The sequence below is a fragment of the Entelurus aequoreus genome, linkage group LG08, assembly GCF_033978785.1.
Source record: "Entelurus aequoreus isolate RoL-2023_Sb linkage group LG08, RoL_Eaeq_v1.1, whole genome shotgun sequence".
In the NCBI taxonomy this organism is placed as follows: Eukaryota; Metazoa; Chordata; class Actinopteri; order Syngnathiformes; family Syngnathidae; genus Entelurus; species Entelurus aequoreus.
Window position 1 is genome coordinate 57739200 of NC_084738.1, and position 21903 is coordinate 57761102.

The 21903-nt window shown below is 40.1% G+C and overlaps 1 protein-coding gene across 1 annotated transcript; it reads left to right on the forward strand.

The window, feature by feature from the left end:
- Positions 1-242: 242 nt before the first annotated feature.
- pdk2a (pyruvate dehydrogenase kinase 2a) lies at positions 243-20949 on the forward strand. The gene is made up of 11 exons (XM_062056899.1): positions 243-367; positions 3807-3948; positions 4269-4340; positions 6327-6511; positions 6586-6675; positions 6757-6834; positions 10465-10541; positions 10612-10707; positions 14374-14484; positions 14772-14885; positions 20397-20949. Exons 1-11 carry the CDS (start codon positions 250-252, stop codon positions 20538-20540), a joined length of 1227 nt encoding a protein of 408 aa, XP_061912883.1. The 5' UTR covers positions 243-249; the 3' UTR covers positions 20541-20949.
- Positions 20950-21903: the final 954 nt, after the last annotated feature.

Here is a 21903-nt window from a genome sequence, read left to right on the forward strand (position 1 = left end):
GCATTCTTGCATAAGAAAAGTACAACAAGTCGCACGTCTGAGGAAAACAGTCCAATCTGAAAGGACGTAAACACAACGCGCTATGCTCCTCCGCTCCTATTGGCTGAAACAAAAGATAAATAAAAAGCTCGCCGTCCTATTGGCTACTTGCTGCTAGTCCCGCCCCTTTTAGAGGGCACGTTAGTGTGGGACCGGGTTTAAGCTAGCAGTCGCGTCTCATCACGGTTATAACTTCTTATCAACACAAACATGAAGTTCGTTCGCTTTATTATGAAAAATGCCGCCATGGCGAGTATTCCGAAACATGTCGAACATTTCTCCAAATTCTCTCCTTCGCCGCTTTCCATCAAGCAATTCCTGGATTTTGGTGAGTAAGTGTGTGATATGTAACCAAAGTGACAGTCCATTGACGGTAATAATACAGTTATTATTATTATTATTAGTTACATGTCGCTTCACGTCCAGCTACAGAAAATACTAAATAGTTTGCTGCTATATATTTTATTATATTTTTAAGTCAGAATAACTGTGAGGATGTGTTGGAGTTGTCCAGTTTATAGCATGCTGGTCAAGAGCTTGCAGTATTGCGTCAGTGTGCGACTCTCTTGTACTGGTACATTATTTATTTATTTTTTTAACTCAAGCACATCAACTATCCAACAAATAATACATCTGTACATTATTTATATTATTTTTTTAACTCAAGCAAATCAACTATCCAACAAATAATACATTTGTACATTATTTATATTATTTTTTTAACTCAAGCACATCAACTATCCAACAAATAATACATTGGTACATTATTTGTATTATTTTTAACTCATGCACATTAATTATCCAACAAATAATAAATGTTTACATTATTTACTGTATTTTTTATCTCATGCACATTAACTATCCAACAAATATTACATGTTTACATTATTTTTAAACTCATGCACTATAACTATCCAACAAACATTACATTTGTATATTAATTTTTTTTTTTAACTCATGCACATTAACTATCCAACAAATAATACATTTGTACATTATTTTTTAACTCATGCACATTAATTATCCAACAAATAATACATTTGTACATTATTTATATTATTTTTTAACACATGCACATTATTTATCCAACAAATAATACTTTTTTACATTATTTACATTATTTTTTTTAACTCATACACATTAACTATACAACAAATAATACATTTTTACATTTACATTAATTTTTAACTCTTGCACATTAACTATCCAACAAATAATACATTTTTAAATTATGTACATTATTTTTAACTCATGCACATTAACTATCCAACAAATAATAACCTTTTACATTATTTACAGTAATTTTAACTCATGCACATTAACTAGCCAACAAATATTACATTTTACAGTATTTTTTAACTCATGCACATTAACTATCCAACAAATACAACATTTTTACATTATTAAGGTATATTTTAACTCATGCAAATCAACTATTCAACAAATAATACATGTTTACATTATTTACATTATTTTTTAACTCAGGTACATTAACTATCCAACAAATAATACATGTGTACATTATTTACTCTTACATGTTAATTAACTATTCTTCAAATATTACATTTATACATTGTTTTTAAATATTTATCTCATAACGTTAACTATCCAAAAATATTACTTGTTTACATTGTGTACATAATTTTTTAACTCATGCACATTAACTATACAACAAATAATGTTTACATTATTTACAGTATTTTTTAACTCAGGCACATTAACTATACAACAAATAATACATTTTTACATTTACATACATTTTAACTCATTCACATTAACCATCCAACAAATAGTGAATTTTTACATTATTTACAGATTTTTTTTTAAACTCTTGCACATTAACTATCCAACAAATAATACATTTGTACATTATTTACATTATTTTTAACTCATGCACATTAACTATCCAAAAAATATATATTTTTTATATTATGTACATTAATTTTTAACTCATGCACATTAACAATTCAACAAATAATACATGTTTCCATTATTTGCATTATTTTTTAACTCATGCACATAAATTATCCAACAAATAGTAAATTTTTACATTATTTAAAGTTTTTTTTTTAACTCATGCACATTAACTATCCAACAAATATTTCTATTTTACATTATTTACAGTATTTTTAACTCATGCACATAAAGTATTCAACAAATAATACATTTTTAATTTATTTACTGTATTTTGTAACTCATGCACATTAACTATCCAACAAATATTACATGTTTACATTATTTTTTAACCCATGCACACAAACTATCCAACAAATATAACATTTTCACATTATTTACAGTATTTTTTAACTCATGCACATTAACTATCCAACAAATATTATATTTGTGCATTATTTACATTCTTTTTTAACTCTTGCACGTTAACTATTCTTCAAATATTACATTTATACATTGTTTATAAATATTTATCTATAATGTAAATATACACATTAACTATCAACAAATAATATTTTTTCCATTATTTACAGTATTTTTTTTAACTCATGCACATTAACTATCCAACAAATATTATATTTGTACATTATTTTTTTATTTTTTTTATTCTTGCACGTAAATGAACTATTCTTCAAATATTACATTTATACATTGTGTATAAATATTTATCCCATGACGTTAACTATCCAAAAATATTACATGTTTACATAATTTTTTAACTCATGCACATTAACTATCCAACAAATATTACAGTTTTACAATATTTACTGCGTTTTTAACTCATGCACATTAATTATCTAACAAATATTACCTGTTTACCTTATTTATAGTATTTAATCGATTCACATTATCATCTTAAAATGTAATTTGTGCACTGTCTACAGCATACTTCATGCACATATCAAATAGCCATCACGTTTGACATTTGTACATCATTTACAGTAGTTTTTTAACACGTTAGCCTCAAAATATGCAAATGTTAACCCTATTTATTTATGCATATTAACGACTGATCAAATATGACTTTTGACCTTATTTACCCTATTTAATCATGCATATTAACAAGTCATCAAATAATACCCTCGTCTCCAAATATGACATTTGAGGCTTGTTGACAGTAATAAATGCGTAATAACTCGCCTCCAGGGAAGACATGTAGGTCACACCAGACTGGGACAAACAGGGTTAAAAACGTTTTTTACCCATGGGCCATGAGGCTATCGAATGTTTTCCAGTCGCTCACACATTTGCCATCTTCTTGCTGCTGTGTATTATTGGCATTTATTGATATTTTAGAACATTTAGAACAGGGCAGCCAGCTGTATGTTAATCATGCTCTCACGGTTGATGGCAGTGAAAGCGTTCTGTTCTCTTGCGCATTGTTGGGACGGCGTGGCGAAGTTGGTAGAGTGGCTGTGCCAGCAATCGGAGTGTTGCTGGTTACTGGGGTTCAATCCCCACCTTCTACCTTCCTAGTCACGTCCGTTGTGTCCTTGGGCAAGACACTTCACCCTTTGCCTCTGATGGGTGCTGGTTAGCGCCTTGCATGGCAGCTCCCGCCATGTGTGTGTGAATGGGTAAATGTGGAAATACTGTCAAAGCGCTTTGAGTACCTTGAAGGTAGAAAAGCGCTATACAAGTATAACCCATTTATCATTTATCATTTATTGTTTACGGTGTTTAACGCACATTAGCCTCCGAATGCTGCAGAGGGCGTCCGTTATTGTGTTGACGTTTGATCCCCACAATGCTCTGACGTAAGTGCTCTGAGGTCAGGAATCAACCCTTGTTGATTGAAAACTGTGTGCTTTCAGGATCCATAAACGCCTGCGAGAAGACGTCCTTCGCTTTCCTGAGGCAGGAGCTCCCAGTGAGGCTGTCCAACATCATGAAGGAGATCAACCTCCTGCCTGACAAGCTGCTCAGCACGCCGCCCGTGCAGACGGTGCAAGGATGGTGAGCGCCGCACCTTAAATAACCCTCTTTCAGCCGCCATTTGACACGCCCTAGACTCCGGGTATTCCGTGTACGTCACGCTGACAACAACGCCCTTTCACCCACTTCTCCTGCTCCCAGACGGATCTGCTGCTGCTGGCCTGGGGGGAGCGCATGGGGGTAGGGGGGAGGGAGGGGGATGGAGCGAGTCTCCTCAGCTGTGAACTTTAGCCTAGTTCCTCCTCATCTGACTTTTTCTATCCTGCGCGTGTTTTCCACTCTGTCATGAAGCTCCTCTTACAACAAGTGTGTGTGTGTGTGTGTTTGTGTTGTGTCCTCAGGTACGTCCAAAGCTTGATGGAGATCCTGGATTTCCTACACAAGAACCCGGATGACCACAAAGTCCTGGGAGAGTAAGTCGATCGTGGTCACTTTGTAAACTTTCCACAATATGTATACATATACATATATGCCATCAGTGTGTGAATGCGTGTGGGTGAATGTGGAAAATAGTGTCAAAGCGCTTTGAGTTTCTTAAAAAGGTAGAAAAGCGCTATACAAGTACGACCCATTTACCATTTTCATTTATATATATATATATATATATATATATATATATATATATATATATATATATATATATATATATATATATATATATATATATATATATATATATATATAAACATACATACATATATACACATGTATATATATATATATACATATACATATATATATACTGTATATACATACATACATATACCTATGTTTATATATATATATATATATTTTTTTTATATATATATTTATATATATATATATATACATACATATATACATATATATATACAAACATACATATATATATATGTGTGTGTGTGTGTGTGTGTGTGTGTGTGTGTGTGTGTGTGTGTGTGTGTGTGTGTGTGTGTGTGTGTGTGTGTGTGTGTGTGTGTGTGTGTGTGTGTGTGTGTGTGTGTGTGTGTGTGTGTGTGTGAATCTTTGGGCACCACACGATTCCATTCGATTCTTGGGGGTAACGATTCGATTCAGAATCGATTCTCGATTCAAAATCTAGACTTTTATAATAACATTGGGTGCCAGTTCTATGATTAACTACATTCCTCCATAAAATAGATAAACATCTCTGATACATTTCTTTATTACTTAAAAGAAAACACCCCGAAAGGGACAAGCGGTAGAAAATGGATGGATGGACTTAAAAGAAAACCGGTTTTGTTGAATAAAATTCCACCCAAACATTTAATAAAGTGAAATACAAATAAGGCAACAAGAGAAGTATCCGACACTATTATTTTCTAAAGTAAATCTGTACAGCAGATTTAGATCATCTACATCAACGATAGGATTTGTCTGAGTGGTGGTACAAGACATATTGAAAAAAATGTTTTATTAAATTAATAATGGATTTTCGATTTTGTTTTTATCGATTAAGAATCGTTATGAACAAGAATCGCGATTCCATCGAAAAAATCAATTATTTTGACAGCCCTAATATATATAGATATGTATATACTATATTGACAATACAGCTTGGAATATACTGGTAAAAAAGCAATAAAACTACAGAACGAAGGTTGGCTTTTATGCTGTTAGCTTAATGCTAACATACAATGAACGATCCCATTAACAGGCTAATGAAAATTAGCATCAACATTTACAAAGGTTTAACTATGAGATTTAAACGGAACAAAATTGACATCAAACAACACATGTATTTCATTCACCGAACTGTGGAACCTAATATTGATGCTAAGTAAGTCAGTTTGCCACTCTGCACTCTGTGCTCACTTAACTAGGAAGCCTGTTGCTCGAACCTCAAACTCTTCATTTTGAACAGATAATGAAGTCAATAGAGGTGCACAAAAAAATTGATTCACATCCAAATCACGATTCATATTTATCCCGATTCTAAATCGATTCATGGTTTTCAAATATTGATAATAAAAACAAAGATTACTCATTTATTTTATTTTTTATATTTTTTTTCTATAAATAGATTTTTTTTATATAGACGATTTTAGGCCGTCTTTGTGCAACACGAAGAAGCTTTTCTAGCTTGTAACCTGTTTTGAAAAAGTTCCATTCTGATCGTCGAAACAAATAATACTTTGCCAGAATCGCTTTGAATCGAGAATCGTCTTGAATCGATTCTGAATCGAATCGTCACCCCAGGAATCGGACTCGGCTTGTGTCGTGAGGTGCCCAAAGATTCACACCCCTGGTAGGTGGGGAGAACACAAATGTAAATCTTCGGCGAGCCCCCACAAATAAAATGAAAGTGTTGGAAAAAGTGAACTGAAATCTTGAAGAGAGGGTTTTCTTGTGTATGATTATTTTTGCTGGATTGTTAAGCAAAACGATGCCCCGCTCAGGTTTGTGGACGCCTTAGTGACCATCAGGAACCGGCACAACGACGTGGTGCCCACCATGGCGCAGGGCATCATCCAGTACAAGGAGACCTTCCCGCAGGACGCCGTGACCAACCAGAACATCCAGTACTTCCTGGACCGCTTCTACATGAGCCGCATCTCCATTCGCATGCTCATCAACCAGCACAGTCAGTAACCATGACGACCACACACACACACTCTGCTTCTGCGTTTCTGACAAAACTGCTTCATCTCTTTAAAGCTCTGATTTTTGACGGCACCACCAACCCTGTGCACCCCAACACCATCGGCAGCATCGAGCCACACTGCCAGGTGGGCGACGTCGTCCAAGGTGCGATGTCCACCGAGGTTTCCATGTTGGACTTCTTCCTCCACCTTTTAAACACTTCCTGCTTCTGTCCTTCCTGCTCAGACGCCTACCACAGCGCCAAGATGTTGTGTGAGCACTACTACCTGCGCTCGCCTGACCTCCATCTCCAGGAGATGAGCAGTGAGTACACACACACACAACAGCTAAATACAATATAGACCTCCATATACATGCAATGGAGGTCTAAATAGGTGCACGACTTGCTAGCAACCAGCAGAGGGTGCCGTTCACTCATCTCCAACCCAGTCCAATCTTTAGAAAATGTAGGATAGAAATAGATACATAGACAGTACTTTATTGATTCCTTCAGGAGAGTTCCCTCAGGAAAATTAAAATAAATTGAGAAGACATACAAATACAATACTTAATAAACACAATACTATACTTTTTCCTGCGGGAACTCTCCTGAAGGAATCAATAAAGTACTATCTGTCTACTAAAAAAAAAAAAAATCTCTCTAATTTTTGATAAATAAATAAATTTTAAATTGGTTCTTAAAAAAAATGCCCAACATTTTTTCTCAAAGCAGCAGTATCAATAATAGTATAAATTAAAATAAATAAAAACATTGATTCTACAAAAAAACTTGATTGTTCAAAAAATTCTAACTGAAAAGAAAAAAACAATTCAAAGCAGCAGTATCAATAAAAAATAATTTTAGAATTGATTCTTAATTTTTTTTTTCAAAGCAGCAGTATCAATAATATACATTTAAAAAAGAATACAAAATTTAAAAAAAATTCTTTAAAAAAAATTCTTTAAAAAAAATTCTTTAAAAAAAATAACAAATTGGCCAAAAAATGCTCAAAGCAACAGTATCAATAACATTATCATTAAAAAAATATGAAAACATTGATTCTACAAAAAAAAATCGATTCTTCAAAAAAAAAATTGCCCCAAAAAAGAAAACCAAAAAATTCTCAAAGCAGCAGTATCAGTACATTTTTTTTTTATTAATTTAAAACATTGATTCTTTAAAAAAAATTGTCAAAGCAGCAGTATCTACGTAGCCCCTAAAGCATGGGTGTCAAACTCTGGCCCGCGGGCCAAAATTGGCCCGCCGTGTAATTTCACTTGGCCCTTGAGGCGATATCAAATTAACACTAGAGCTGGCCCGCCGATTATATACAGCGAATGCCGCGGTAACACCGCATTCACCGCTAATTCTCATACTTGCCAACCCTCCCAGGAGACTCCCAAATTTCAGTGCCTCTCCCGAAAATCGTCACATCCGCTTTTCATCCAGTCCAACGAGTGCTGGCCCAGTCACATAATATGTGCGGCTTCTGCACGCACACACAAGTGAATGCAACGCATACTTGATCAACAGCGATACAGGTTACACTGAGGGTGGCCGTATAAACAACTTTAACACTGTTACAAATATGCGCCACACTGTGAACCCACACCAAACAAGAATGACAAACACATTTCGGGAGAACATCCGCACCGTAACACAACATAAACACAACAGAACAAATACCCAGAACCCTTTGCAGCATTACCTCTTCCGGGACGCTACAAGGTGTGTGTGTGTGGTGGTGGTGGGGGGGGGGGGGGGGGGGGTGTGTGTTTGGTAGCGTCCCGGAAGAGTTAGTGCTGCAAAGGGTTCTGGGTATTTGTTCTGTTGTGTTTATGTTGTGTTACGGTGCGGATGTTCTCCCGAAATGTATTTGTCATTCTTGTTTGGTGTGGGTTCACAGTGTGCCGTATATTTCTAACAGTGTTAAAGTTGTTTATACGGTCACCCTCAGTGTGACCTGTATCGCTGTTGATCAAGTATGCCTTGCATTCACGTGTGTGTGCGTACAGAAGCCGCACATATCTTGTGACTGGGCTGGCACGTTGTTAGAATGGATGAAAAGAGGACGTGACGACAGCTCGTAGAGGACGTTAAATGCAGTGCCTTTAAAGTTAAAGTTAAAGTACCAATGATTGTCACACACACACTAGGTGTGGCGAAATTATTCTCTACATTTGACCCATCAACCTTGATCACCCGCTGGGAGGTGAGGGGAGCAGTGGGCAGCAGCGGTGGCCGCCCCCGGGAATCATTTTTGGGGATTGAACCCCCAATTCCAACCCTTGATGCTGAGTGCCAAGCAGTCTTTGGTATGACTCGGCCGGGGTTTGAACTCACAACCTACCGATCTCAGGGCGGACACTCTAACCACTAGGCCACTGAGTAAGGCACGCCCCCAAGACTGTGGTCCGGGTGGACTACGAGATATGATGACTGATGAACACCTTCGTTGGATAATGAAGCCTGAGCCCCGACATTAATGAACTAGCATCCAAGAAAAGATGGCAGGTATCTGGCTTGGGCACATCAGATTAGATCAGTGTGTTGCAAGCTGAGCAGTTTAAAGTCCTGAATGGTTGGTTTATTCATTTTTATTTTATTTTCAAATGTATTAGCCTGTGGAAAAAGTTAATGTTGATATTTACCTCAGAAGGCTGCAAATAGAAAAGAGGCATTACATTTTTATTTAAATTGTATTTGATATGCCATTGATATTTTTTAATTATTATTATTATTATTTGAAACTCGATTTTGCATGTCACTAAAAAGTTATATAAGCCTTGCTTGTTCAATATTCAATGCAAAACTTGTTTGGGTCCCTATTAAAAGGTTAATTTGTTCAACCTTGGCCCGCGGCTTTGTTCCGTTTTAAATTTCGGCCCACTCTGTATTTGAGTTTGACACCCCTGCCCTAAAGGGACATGGAGGAAAAAAATGGCTTTTAGATATGTATCTGGTGCGCACGAGAAACTATCTTGTGCTCACGGGATACATATCTGGTGCGCACCAGAAAGCATTGGATGCGTACAGATGGTTTGAGGTGTGTGTGAAAATGCCAGTTCAGGAGTTAATTTGGCTGTATTTCCAACTAGGACTTTCCCCAATGTGTGTTGTGGCAAAATGTGAATGCCTGCCAAAAATGTAATTCCTTCGCGGGGGCGCGCAGCGCTCGCTGAACCTACATTTTTGTCTTGGTGTGTCCACAGCGGATTACTAGGTGTGAGACAAACACTTTATCTTCCTGGTTATTGTAACGCTACGTGTTTGACATTATTTAAGAATTTATCGTGCCCGGAAAAGGACAGTTTGCCTCTTCTGTGGCATTAATGTGATTTAAAGGACTGTTAGTCCGATGTTGATGTGATAAAACTTCTTTCTTGTTTGGAATATACACACACAATTGTAACTGTTATTTATTCCTGCACATAATAAATGTGTACAATGTGTTTGGATGTATTCATTTATGTTAAATTGTCATTAAATGTAATATTGCCTGACAAAAACTGATTCGACGTAATATTTTGATATTTACACATCACATATTTACACACGCGCATTTTACTAGAATACCCTTATGAGCATTACATATATCAACATCAAGTACCTACTGTACTGTTTACTTGTTGAAATACCCTTTTTAGAGCAATATCTACCCAAATGGCCACTTTGTTGCTGCCAAAAATGTATATATAGTAATATTTTGATATTGACACATCATTTTTTTAGTATTTTAGCATAGTAATGTTAGCATGCTAGCTTTTTTTTTTAGCTCATTTTGCTCGCATTATTTGTTACTTGATACTAGTTGGTCGGCGTGCTAACTGTTAACAAATATATATATATATATATATATATATATATATATATATATATATATATATATATATATGTGTGTGTGTGTATGTATATATATATATACTATATCACTCAGTCTTTTCTGGATGCAGGCAAGAGCAAGCAGCAGCCCGTCAGCATCGTCTACGTGCCCTCGCATCTGTACCACATGCTCTTTGAGCTCTTCAAGGTAAGGCCGCCGTGACGCCGACACGTGCTCATCAGCTAGCGTTAACCACGCCTGTCTTCTTCTGGGGCAGAACGCCATGCGGGCCACCATAGAGAGGCACGAGAACCGAGACCTGCCGCCAGTCCATGTTCTGGTGTCTCTGGGAGGAGAGGACATGTCCATCAAGGTGTGTTAACCTTTCATTGCTGCCCCCTTGTGGACACTGTAGTTTTTTATACACACTTGAAAGAAAATATTTTTTATTATCGCTAGGAGTATCATGATATTAGTCTGATATCAGCAAAAAACAAGTATCGGACATAAGCTTCAATACAAGCAGTCCTGCAGTGTGTTTACTTGTGTGTGATATCATGTGCGATACAAGCAGTCCAGCAGCGTGTTTGCTTGTTTGTGATATCATGTGCGATACAAGCAGTTCTGCACCGTTTTACTTGTGTGTGATATCATGTGCGATACAAGCAGTTCTGCAGCGTGTTTACTTGTGTGTGATATCATATGCGATACAAGCAGTCCTGCAGCGTTTTTTACTTGTGTGTGATATCATGTGCTATACAAGCAGTCCTGCAGTGTTTTTTACTTGTGTGTGATATCATGTGCAATACAAGCGGTCCCACAGCGTGTTTACTTGTGTGTGATACCATGTGGGATACAAGCAGTCCTGCGGCATGTTTACTTATGTGTGATATCATAAGCAATACAAGCGGTCCCGCAGCGTGTTTAATTGTGTGTGATATATATATATATATAAATATATAAATAAATATAATATATATATATATATAATATAATGTAAATAAATAAGATATATAAATCAAAAGGCTCTTATTATGTTATATAATTATTTCGTACTCCCTTATCTTAATTATTGTGTTGAAATCTGGGGTAACAATTACAAAACAAATATTAAATCTATATTCTTACTTCAGAAGAAAGTGATTAGAATTGTAAATTATGCAGATTATCATGACCATACCAATGCTCTGTTTATTAAATTAAAAACATTAAAACTGCACGATCTTGTTGACCTCAACACTGCTATTGTGACGTATAAAGCTCATAACCACATGCTGCCTGGATGTCTACAGGAGAGGTTTAAACTCAGAGAGAATCCCTATGACCTCAGAGGTTCAGCTGTCTTCCAGAAAGCTAAGATAAGAACAAGCTTAAAAAGTAGATGTGTTTCTGTCAGGGGGGTTCAACTGTGGAACAGCTGGGATGATTCCTTAAAATGTTCCGGTTCCATTCACACATTTAAAGAACACTTTAAGACTAATGTCTTGAAAAAATATATCACTCTTGAATCAACACAGTAGTTAATACTATGATCAATGTTAATTCAAATACTAAATGTGGGATATAAATAATAATGGAAGTATAATTGTTTGTATATAGTATATAAATTGGTACAAAGGTTTAACATGTGTACATGCCTTTACTGTGTATATAATTGAACTGTGTTTATGTTATGTACAGTATAATGTGTATTTATAATATGTTGTACAAAGGACATTTAATAATTTTCGGAAGTTTATTTTGTACTCGACATTGTTTGTAGGGTTAGGCGCAATAAGTGTTCAACTTCAGCCTAAACCCTTTCGGTCTGCAACATTTTCTATTTTAATTTATGAATGTACAACTGTTTGTTTATTTTGTTGACCATTGACCGAAGAATAACAAACTTGAACTTGAAACATATCATGTGCGATACAATTAGTCCGGCAGCGTGTTTGCTTGTTTGTGATATCATGTGCGATACAATTAGTCCGGCAGCGTGTTTGCTTGTTTGTGATATCATGTGCGATACAAGCAGTCCTGCCACAGTTTACTTGTGCGTGATATCATGTGCGATACACGCAGTCCTGCAACGTGTTTACTTGTGTGTGATATAACATGCGATACAAGCAGTCCTGCAGCGTTTTTACTTGTGGGTGATATAATGTGCGATACAAGCAGTCTTGCGGCATGTTTACTTGTGTGTGATATCATGTGCAATACAAGCAGTTCTGCGCCGTGTTTACTTGTGTGTGATATCATGTGCGATACAAGCAGTCCTGCAGCGTGTTTACTTGTGTGTGATATCATATGCGATACAAGCAGTCCTGCAGCGTTTTTACTTGTGGGTGTTATAATGTGCGATACAAGCAGTCCTGCGGCATGTTTACTTGTGTGTGATATCATGTGCAATACAAGCAGTTCTGCACCGTGTTTACTTGTGTGTGATATCATGTGCGATACAAGCAGTCCTGCAGCGTGTTTACTTGTGTGTGATATCACACGCAATACAAGCAGTTCTGCAGCGTGTTTACTTGTGTGTGATATCATGTGCAATACAAGCAGTCCTGCAGCGTTTTTACTTGTGTGTGATATCATGTGCGATACAAGCAGTCCTGCGGCATGTTTACTTGTCTGTGATATCAAGTGCAATACAAGCAGTTCCGCACCGTGTTTACTTGTGTGTGATATCATGTGCGATACAAGTAGTCCTGCAGCGTGTTTACTTGTGTGTGATATCATACGCAATACAAGCAGTTCTGCAGCGTGTTTACTTGTGTGTGATATCATGTGCGATACAAGCAGTCCTGCAGCGTTTTTACGTGTGTGTGATATCCTGTGCGATACGAGCAGTCCTGCAGCGTGTTTACCTATGTGTGATATAATGTGCGATACAGGCAGTCCTGCAGCGTTTTTACTTGTGTGTGATATCACGTGCGATACAAGCAGTCCTGCAGCGTGTTTACTTGTGTGTGATATCATATGCGATACAAGCGGTCCTGCAGCGTGTTTAATTGTCTGTGATATCATGTGCGATACAAGCAGTCCTACAGCGTGTTTACTTGTGTGTGATATCATGTGCGATACAAGCATTCCCACAGCGTGTTTACTTGTGTGTGATATCATGTGCGATACAAGTGGTCCCGCAGCGTGTTTACTTGTGCAAAGTTAACATCTAAATGTCCTCCAATAAGCACACCATTTCTTCTATTTTACTAAAGTCCTTTACAAAAGGTCAACATGCTAGGCTGTAGGCAACTAGAAACTAGCAGCTACACAACAGCTAAGCACACAGTAGCACACAAGCGAGACATAGGGAATAATCATTGAACAATAAAACAGCACAATTGTCAATATAAACAAGTATCATATAATTATAGTTGCATATTACTTACACATACAAAGTCTCCATGGCAGTATTACAACGTATCCAGTAACAAATGTGTCCGCGTCATTCAACTTACCGCGTCACAAGCTTAACTTCGTGAATTATCGTGGCCACTAGTGTCAGGTTCAAACACTGATGACATCTAAACAGACAAAGAAGCAAGGAATCAAACAGAGACAGAATTAAATTTGGGTCAATGAGGAGAAACGCGTAGACCTATACCCTTGTACAGTGTCCCACCACGCTCTGACGAAAGATTGTACGCCTCCTCTTTTATTTGGACTTTCCCTGATGACATGGCAACAGCTGTTTCTAAAGGAAGGGGGTCGTAAACAGCCGCTGCCTTTGGTCACAAAACAGTTCAAAGAAAAGGTGCCTGGAGGGGGGTCAGGCCCTGCTTCCTCTCCGCTTTGTAGATCTTGGGTCAAGACAAAATCTTCCTGTGGATTACAATACATCAAAGAAACCGACACCCTCATGTCGCTTCCCATCCTACACAGTGGAGTTTTACAAGCCTTTATATTGGTAAGATCAAAGACAGCTTTTGTCTGCTCGCCGGGAACTCCTAGCAACACAAAAGTTTTGTGATAACTTAGATACAATTATTCAAAATCACGACCACCTCCATTCTGACATCGCCTGACACTGACGCCCGCTCTATTTTCACGCCAGGTGAGCGACAAGGGAGGCGGCGTTCCCTTCCGCCGGATCGAGAACCTCTTCAGCTACTTGTATTCCACCGCCCCGGCGCCACAGATGGGAGAACACGTCCGACCTCCACTGGTGGGTTCCCACACTCCTGCGTGGACAGCTTCCGTTCAGCAAACAAGGATATAGGGACCATTATAGTAGATGTATATATATATATATATATGTATATATGTATTTTGCAAGAGTAAGTAACATGCTGCTTCAAAGTAGGTGAGAAGTAGGAAACAACAGCAAGAACATTCATCAGCTTGTAATGTCGCCCACGGCCACTAGGGGGTGTATTTTCAAAGTAAAACCAGTCATTTTCAAAGTAAAACCAGTATTTTCACACTCTCAAAAGACCGTCTCTCCGTGTACAGGCCGGCTTCGGGTACGGGCTGCCCATCTCGCGTCTCTACGCCAAGTACTTCCAGGGCGACCTGCAGCTGTACTCCATGGAGGGCCACGGCACGGACGCCGTCATCTACCTGAAGGTGAGCGCATGAAGCCCGCCACAAATACATTGGCACTTTTACACATTATAATTCGGGCTGGCTTATTGCATCATAACACGTTTAAAATAGCATCTACAATCCAAACACATTTTTGAGTATACACACGGCAATACAACATACAAAGTTAGCTAAAAAGCTAGGATAAAACGTTAGCATGCTAATATTAGCATGCCAGCACGTGACCGGATAAGAGGAAATACCAAAAATACATTAAAAAAATGTTGTTAAAAAGCTAACGTAAAACATTAGCACGCTAACATTGGCATGCTAAAATAAGATACATCCAAGATGGCGCCTCGTATCAAAAATTGTGACTTTTTGGTTTAAAAATGCAAAATTAGCTCAAAAGCAAGCAAAAAACTTTAGCACGCTAACATTCTCACAAGTATGCTTACAGTTAACGTGCGCTTGCTCGGCAGCATCGGGCATAACAAAACATGATATATAGGTTTGAACATACAAAATGAGCTAAAAGGCTAGCGTAAAACATTAGCATGCTAATATAAAAGATGTTGTCATACTTCCAAGATGTCACCAAGTATCAAAATTCAGGTATAAAAATACAAAATAAAATAAAAAGCTAGTTTGCTTACATTTTCACAAGTATGCTAACATTTAACATGCTAATGCATTTAATTGTTAGCATACCTGTTCGACAGCGAGTATAACAAAACATGATTTTCAAGTTTAAGCATAACAAAATTTGCAAAATATTTAGCGTAAAACGTCAGCATGCTAACATTAGCAAGCTATTATAAAAGACATTAGCATACTTCAAAGTTGGCGCCAAGTATCAAAATTCATGATTTTTAGTTTTAAACACCAAAATTAGCTAAAAAGATTGGAAAAACATTAGCATGCTAACGTTCTCAAAAGTATGCTAACAGTTAACATGTTAATGCACGTTAACTGTTAGCATACTTGCTCAACAGCACCGAGTATCACAAAACATGATTTTCAGGGTCAAACATACAAAATTAGCTAAAAAGGTAGGTTAGCGTGCTAATATAAAATATGTTATCATACTTCCAAGATGGCGCCTATTATCAAAAATCATAAATTTAGGTTTGAACATGCAAAATTAGCTAAAAAGATAGCAACAAAACATTAGCATGCTAATTTAAAATACGTCAACATACTTCCAAGATGGCGCCTTGTACCAAAAATCATGATATTTAGGTTTAAACATGCAAAATGAGCTAAAAAGCTAGCAAAAAACATTAGCATGCTAATATGAAATATGTTATGATACTTCCAAGATGGCGCCTAGTATAAAAAATCATGATATTTAGGTTTAAAACATGCAAAATTAGCTAAAACACTAGCAAAAAAAACATAAGCATGCTATTTTAAAATATGTTATCATACTTTCAAGATGGCGCCTGGTATCAAAAATCTTAGGTTTCTTCTTCTTCTTTCGTGTATCGTCTTCATATGTCCATCTTCGTGTCGTGTAGCCACTCCCTCATCTCAGGTCCCACTTGGAAGAGGCCCTCCTCTGAAGGTGGTCTATGCCGGGGACAGGTGGTGATGATGTGGTCGGCAGTCTGCTCAGGCTCCCCGCACTCACACGCTGCACTGTCTGTTAGGCCCCACTTCTTCATGGAAGCTTTGAAGCAACCAACCCCTGTGCGAAGGCGGTTCAGGAGGGTCCATTGCCGGCGAGGTAGATCTTCTTCCTCCACGCCACCTCCAGGATCCTGGATGTAATGGTGTAGGCGTGTCTGTCCTGCTGACTCCCACTCCTGCTTCCATTCCGCTGCCAGCCAGGCTTTGGTTGTCAGATCCTCCGGTATGGAAATAAGCATCTCTTGTGCGGCCTGATTGTATGGGTGGCGGGACTTGAGTCTGCTTGGAGGTGTTGCCATGGTGGTGGTTTCATGGAGGAGGTGCCAGCTGTGTTCCTGGGCTTTCCTTGCCAGGGCGAGGGTAGCGGCCTCTCGCCGTAGGCCGGCTGGCGCTATCCCTGCTAGGACTGGCAGGTAGAACACGGGGGTGGGTTTCAGGCAGCCACTTATGATCCGGAGGGCATTGTTGATGGCCGTATCGACCTTCTTGGCATGTGGGCTTCTACACCAGGTTGGGGCACAGTACTCAGCTGCAGAGAATACGAGGGCTTGTGTGGATATACGTAGTACCTTGGCCGAGGCCCCCCAGGTTGTACCAGCTAGGCGCCGGATGAGTGAGACCCTTGCTGTTACTTTAGCCCTCACTTCATCCAAATGTTGTTTGTAGGACAGTGTCCTGTCCAAGCGTACGCCCAGGTACTTTGGGGCCTGCTGGAACTCCAGGGGTTTGTTGTCTACTAAGATCTCCAGCTCCCTTCTTGCTTCCCTGTTGCAGAGGTGGAATGCTGCTGATATAGTCTTTCCCTTACTGAGCTGCAGTCGCCAGCTTCGAAGGTAGGCAGCCAGGACGTCCGTATCCTGATTGAGACCCTCTTCAACCGCCTTCCATGTGGGCCGGTGTAGCATGATGGCTAGGTCATCCACGTATCCATACCTTCTAGATGTCGTCACCGGTAGGTCAAGGATGTAGATGTTGAAGAGCATCGGTGAGAGGACAGACCCTTGTGGGACCCCGTTTCTCAGCCTCCTGAGCCTGCTGCGCTGGCCATCACTGGTCTGGAGAATGAAGCTGCGGTTTGACAGCATCTCCATGATGAAGTTGACCATACGACGGTCCGGGATTGTTCTCAGCAGCTTCAGGTGGAGTCCGCGGTGCCAGACGGTATTGTAAGCAGCAGTCAGGTCCAGTAGTACCACCCCAGCTTTGGTTTTGGCCTGGAAGCTGTCCTCGAGATCTTGTGTGAGAAGGGTTACCTGGTCCACTGTAGACCTGCCCCGACGGAAGCCAGCCTGTTCCCTCGGAAGTTGTGAGTCAACTACTGGCTCAATTCGGCTGAGTATCATCCTCTCCAGGATTTTAAAAGGGACGCACAGCAACGAGATTGGTCTGTAGGACTTGGGGTCATCCGCAGGTTTGTTGAATTTCAAGAGGGCTTTGACAGCGGCCCGTCGCCATGCCCTTGGGAGCTTGGACCTCCGGAGGCATGCAGAGAACAATGCACGCAGCCAGGCAGATGTTATTTCGCTCTGGTGGATCACAAACTCTGGGTGGATGTTGTCGGAGCCTGGTGCCTTGCCTTGTTTGAGTTTGGCCATAGCGTCCTTGAGCTCAGCTGGTGTGAAATCTCCTGACAGGTTGGCATTAACACTGGCCGCCCTAGAGAGACTGGATACCTCGTGGGATGTTGAGCGGGCAAACTCTTTGTCTGCGTCTGGGAAGCGGCCATTTTTCAGGAGGTGGGCTGCGATGGAGTTTGCTGTCACAGGGCGGTGTACTTCTTTCTGAGAGCTGGTTTATGGTCTGCCACGCTTTACGGCTGGAGTGGGTAAAGTCAATCGACTCGACGACCTCTGTCCATCTAGCCCTGCGAGTGGCGTCCAGCTTCTCAAGCAGTGCCGTTGCTGTCGCATCCACTTCAGCTCTTGAGCTAGCCTGTTGGTGGGCTCGCAGGAGGTGGTTGCACTCCTCGTTCCAACCCGGGATGTAGTTTGCATTGTAGCCTCGTGGTATGGTTTTCTTCGCTGCCCCTGTCAGCACTTCACAGTAAGCTGCATATGCAGCATCCACATTAGGAGTGCCTGGGTCCGGGAGGGTGACAGATCTTCTCTCTGTGTCAACAGAAAAAGCATGCCAGTTGGCCTTCCGGAAATTCCATCTTTTGACAGGCTTCCCTGCGACCGGCTGCACCAGTGATGGTATTCTGATGACAGATGGTCGGTGGTGTGATCGGGGAAACCTGTCAATGACCCTTCTCTCTGGCATCGGGTCATTACTGTGGAACACAGCAAAGGCGAGGTCTGGGTTGGTGAAGGTGTTCCATCTGGAGGAGTAGAAGCTTGGTGGCTCTTTGGGGTCAAACAGGAGATGGGCGTTGGCATTGGAGGCCCAATCGCTCAGCGTCTCCCCATCCGGTGTTGTGTGGGAGTATCCCAAGTCGGTGTGCTGGCAGTTAAAATCCCCGGCGTAGATGGCGGGTGCCGGGGTAGTTGGGAGGGCCGATGTGGACAGTACAGATGGTGGGGGCTTGTACACGTTCACAACCGTTGTTGTCTGTATCCTCGTGGACATCCACTCGAGACTAGCGCCTGGAGGGGATTGGCCTGTGGCTGTCCAGCTGAGGTCAGACCTGACAAAGGTGGCCATCCCGTGCTGCCTGCTGAGGATGGAGCCGGCGAGGTGGAACCCGGGCAACCTGAGAAAGTCTGCTTTTCCACAGTGCGTCTCCTGAAGGAGGATCGCCGCGACTTCATGGGAGTCGGCGAGGTGGCGTATGATGTCCAGTTTGGCGGTGGTGAGGCCCTCGACATTTAGCTGGAGCACTGTCAGGACCTGGCGCTCGATGGTCGGGATGGCTGCCCGCCCTGACATGGGCTTGCGTCCCCCCGGCCTCTTGCGCCCTGATCTGACAGCTTGACGATTGGGTGGCGACATTCGTTTCATGAGCTGGTCTTGCACCATATCTCATTACTTGCAGGGGAGGCCGCGTGGAGGCTGTCGTCTTCTCCCCCCTTTTTAAACAGGCTAAATGAGCTAAAAAGCTAGCAAAAAAACATTAGCATTCTAATATAAAATATCTTACTTCCAAAATGGTGCTTAGTATCAAAAATCATGATATTTAGGTTTAAATGTGCAAAATTAGCTAAAAAGCTGCCATAACAACATTAGCATGCTAATATAAAATACGTTATCCTACTTCCAAGATGGCGCCTACTATCAAAAATCATGATATTTAGGTTTAAACATGCAGAATGAGCTAAAAAGCTAGCGAAAAAAATGTTAGCATGCCAATATAAAATAAGATATACTTCCAAAATGGTGCTTAGTATCAAAAATCATGATATTTAGGTTTAAACATGCAAAATTTGCTGAAAAGCTAGCAATAAAACATTAGCATGCTAATATAAAATCCGTTATCAGACTACCAAGATGGTGCCTAGTATCAAAAATCATGATATTTAGGTTTAGAACATGCAAAATGAGCCAAAATGCTAGCAAAAAAATATTAGCATGCTAATATAAAATACGATATCATACTTCCAAAATGGTGCTTAGTATCAAAAATCATGATATTTATAAAGGTTTAAACATGCAAAATGAGCTAAAAAGCTACCAAAAAAACATTACCATGCTAATATAAAATACGCTATCATACTTCCAAGATGGCGCCTGGTATCAAAAATCATGATGTTTACGTTTCAAAAAAACATGCTAAATTAGCTAAAAGCTAGCAAAAAAAACATTAGCATGCTAATATTCCAAGATGGCGCTTTGTACCAAAAATCATGATATTTAGGTTTAAAATATGCAAAATGAGCTAAAAAGCTAGCAAAAAAACATTAGCATGCTAACATTGTCAAAAGTATCCTCATATGCAGTCCTGGTCCTCAAATGCGTTCTTGATCTGTGGTCCTGGTCCCGCAGGCGCTGTCCACAGACTCCATCGAGAGGCTCCCGGTGTACAACAAGACGGCCCTGAGGAACTACAAGGTGAGGCAGGCAGCAGACGACTGGTGCATCCCCAGCAGAGAACCTCTGGACCTCAGCAGCTACAAGGTGGCCAAGTGAAGCAGAACCTGGTCCACCTAGACCCGCGCCCCTCCCCCGCAGCACCCCCGCGCCATCACGGACCAGACAGGCTAGCATGTTGTTTTCGCCCCCACTTTGGCTTCTTTGCGAGGGAAGGACAGAAAAACGGCGGCGTGCAGGACGGCGCCGCCCAGCGTATCGGCGACGGCCGGACGAGGAGGAGGAGAAGTTGTCCCCCGCACCTGAAGGATCAGACTTGAAGTGTTGTTCTCCACTCTGTGCTCACCTTTCAACTGACATTTGCATATTTCAGTCACCTGATCCCCTGGTGGTCAGGAACATGCGACCACCAGACTGTGCCATGGTGGATGTTCCTTTGGCCATGAGGAACCTTTGTAAATACAGCAGAGATATTAAAGAAGATTTAAAGATGGGTGTTGTCCAATCACAAAGCAGGCCGCTTCAAAACTCTTGGCAGGAATTGTGAGTGAATGTTAAAAAAAACTATTGAAATGCTAACACACAGGTGTCAAACTCAAGGCCCAAGGGCAGCATCATTTAATGTAGGCCGCCAAATCATTTTATTGTGGCCCACTGCATCTTTTTTTGGTCGACTGCCCCATTGTTTTAAATCGGCATGCCACGTCCTCCCAATGTGGCCCGCCACATCATTTTATTGTGGTCCATCCCATAATATTAATGTGTCCCGCCACTTAATTTGATTGTAGACTGCCACATAATTTTATTGTGGTCCATCCCATAATATTAATGTGCCCCACCACATAATTTTATTGTGGCCCGACACTTAATTTTATTGTAGACTGCCACATAATTTTATTGTGGTCCATCCCATAATATTAATGTGTCCCGCCACTTAATTTTAGCGTGGCTCGCCACTTAATTTTATTGTAGACTGCCACATAATTTTATTGTGGTCCATCCCATAATATTAATGTGCCCCGCCACAACATTTTATTGTGACCCGGCACATAATTTTATTGTAGACTGCCACATATTAATGTGTTCCGCGACATAATTTTATTGTGCCCTGCCACATAATTTTATTGTGGCCCGCCACATCATTTTATTGTAAACTGCCACATAATTTTATTGTGGTCCATCCCATAATATTAATGTGTTCCGTCACATCATCTTATTGTGGCTCTCCACATCATTTTATTGTAGACTGCCACATAATTTTACTATAGACTGCCACATAATTTTATTGTGGTCCATCCCATAATATTAATGTGCCCCGCCACATAATTTATTGTGGCCCGATACTTAATTTTATTGTAGACTGCCACATCATTTTATTGTGGTCCATCCCATAATATTAATGTGCCCCGCAACATAATTTATTATGGCCCGATACTTAATTTTATTGTAGACTGCCACATAA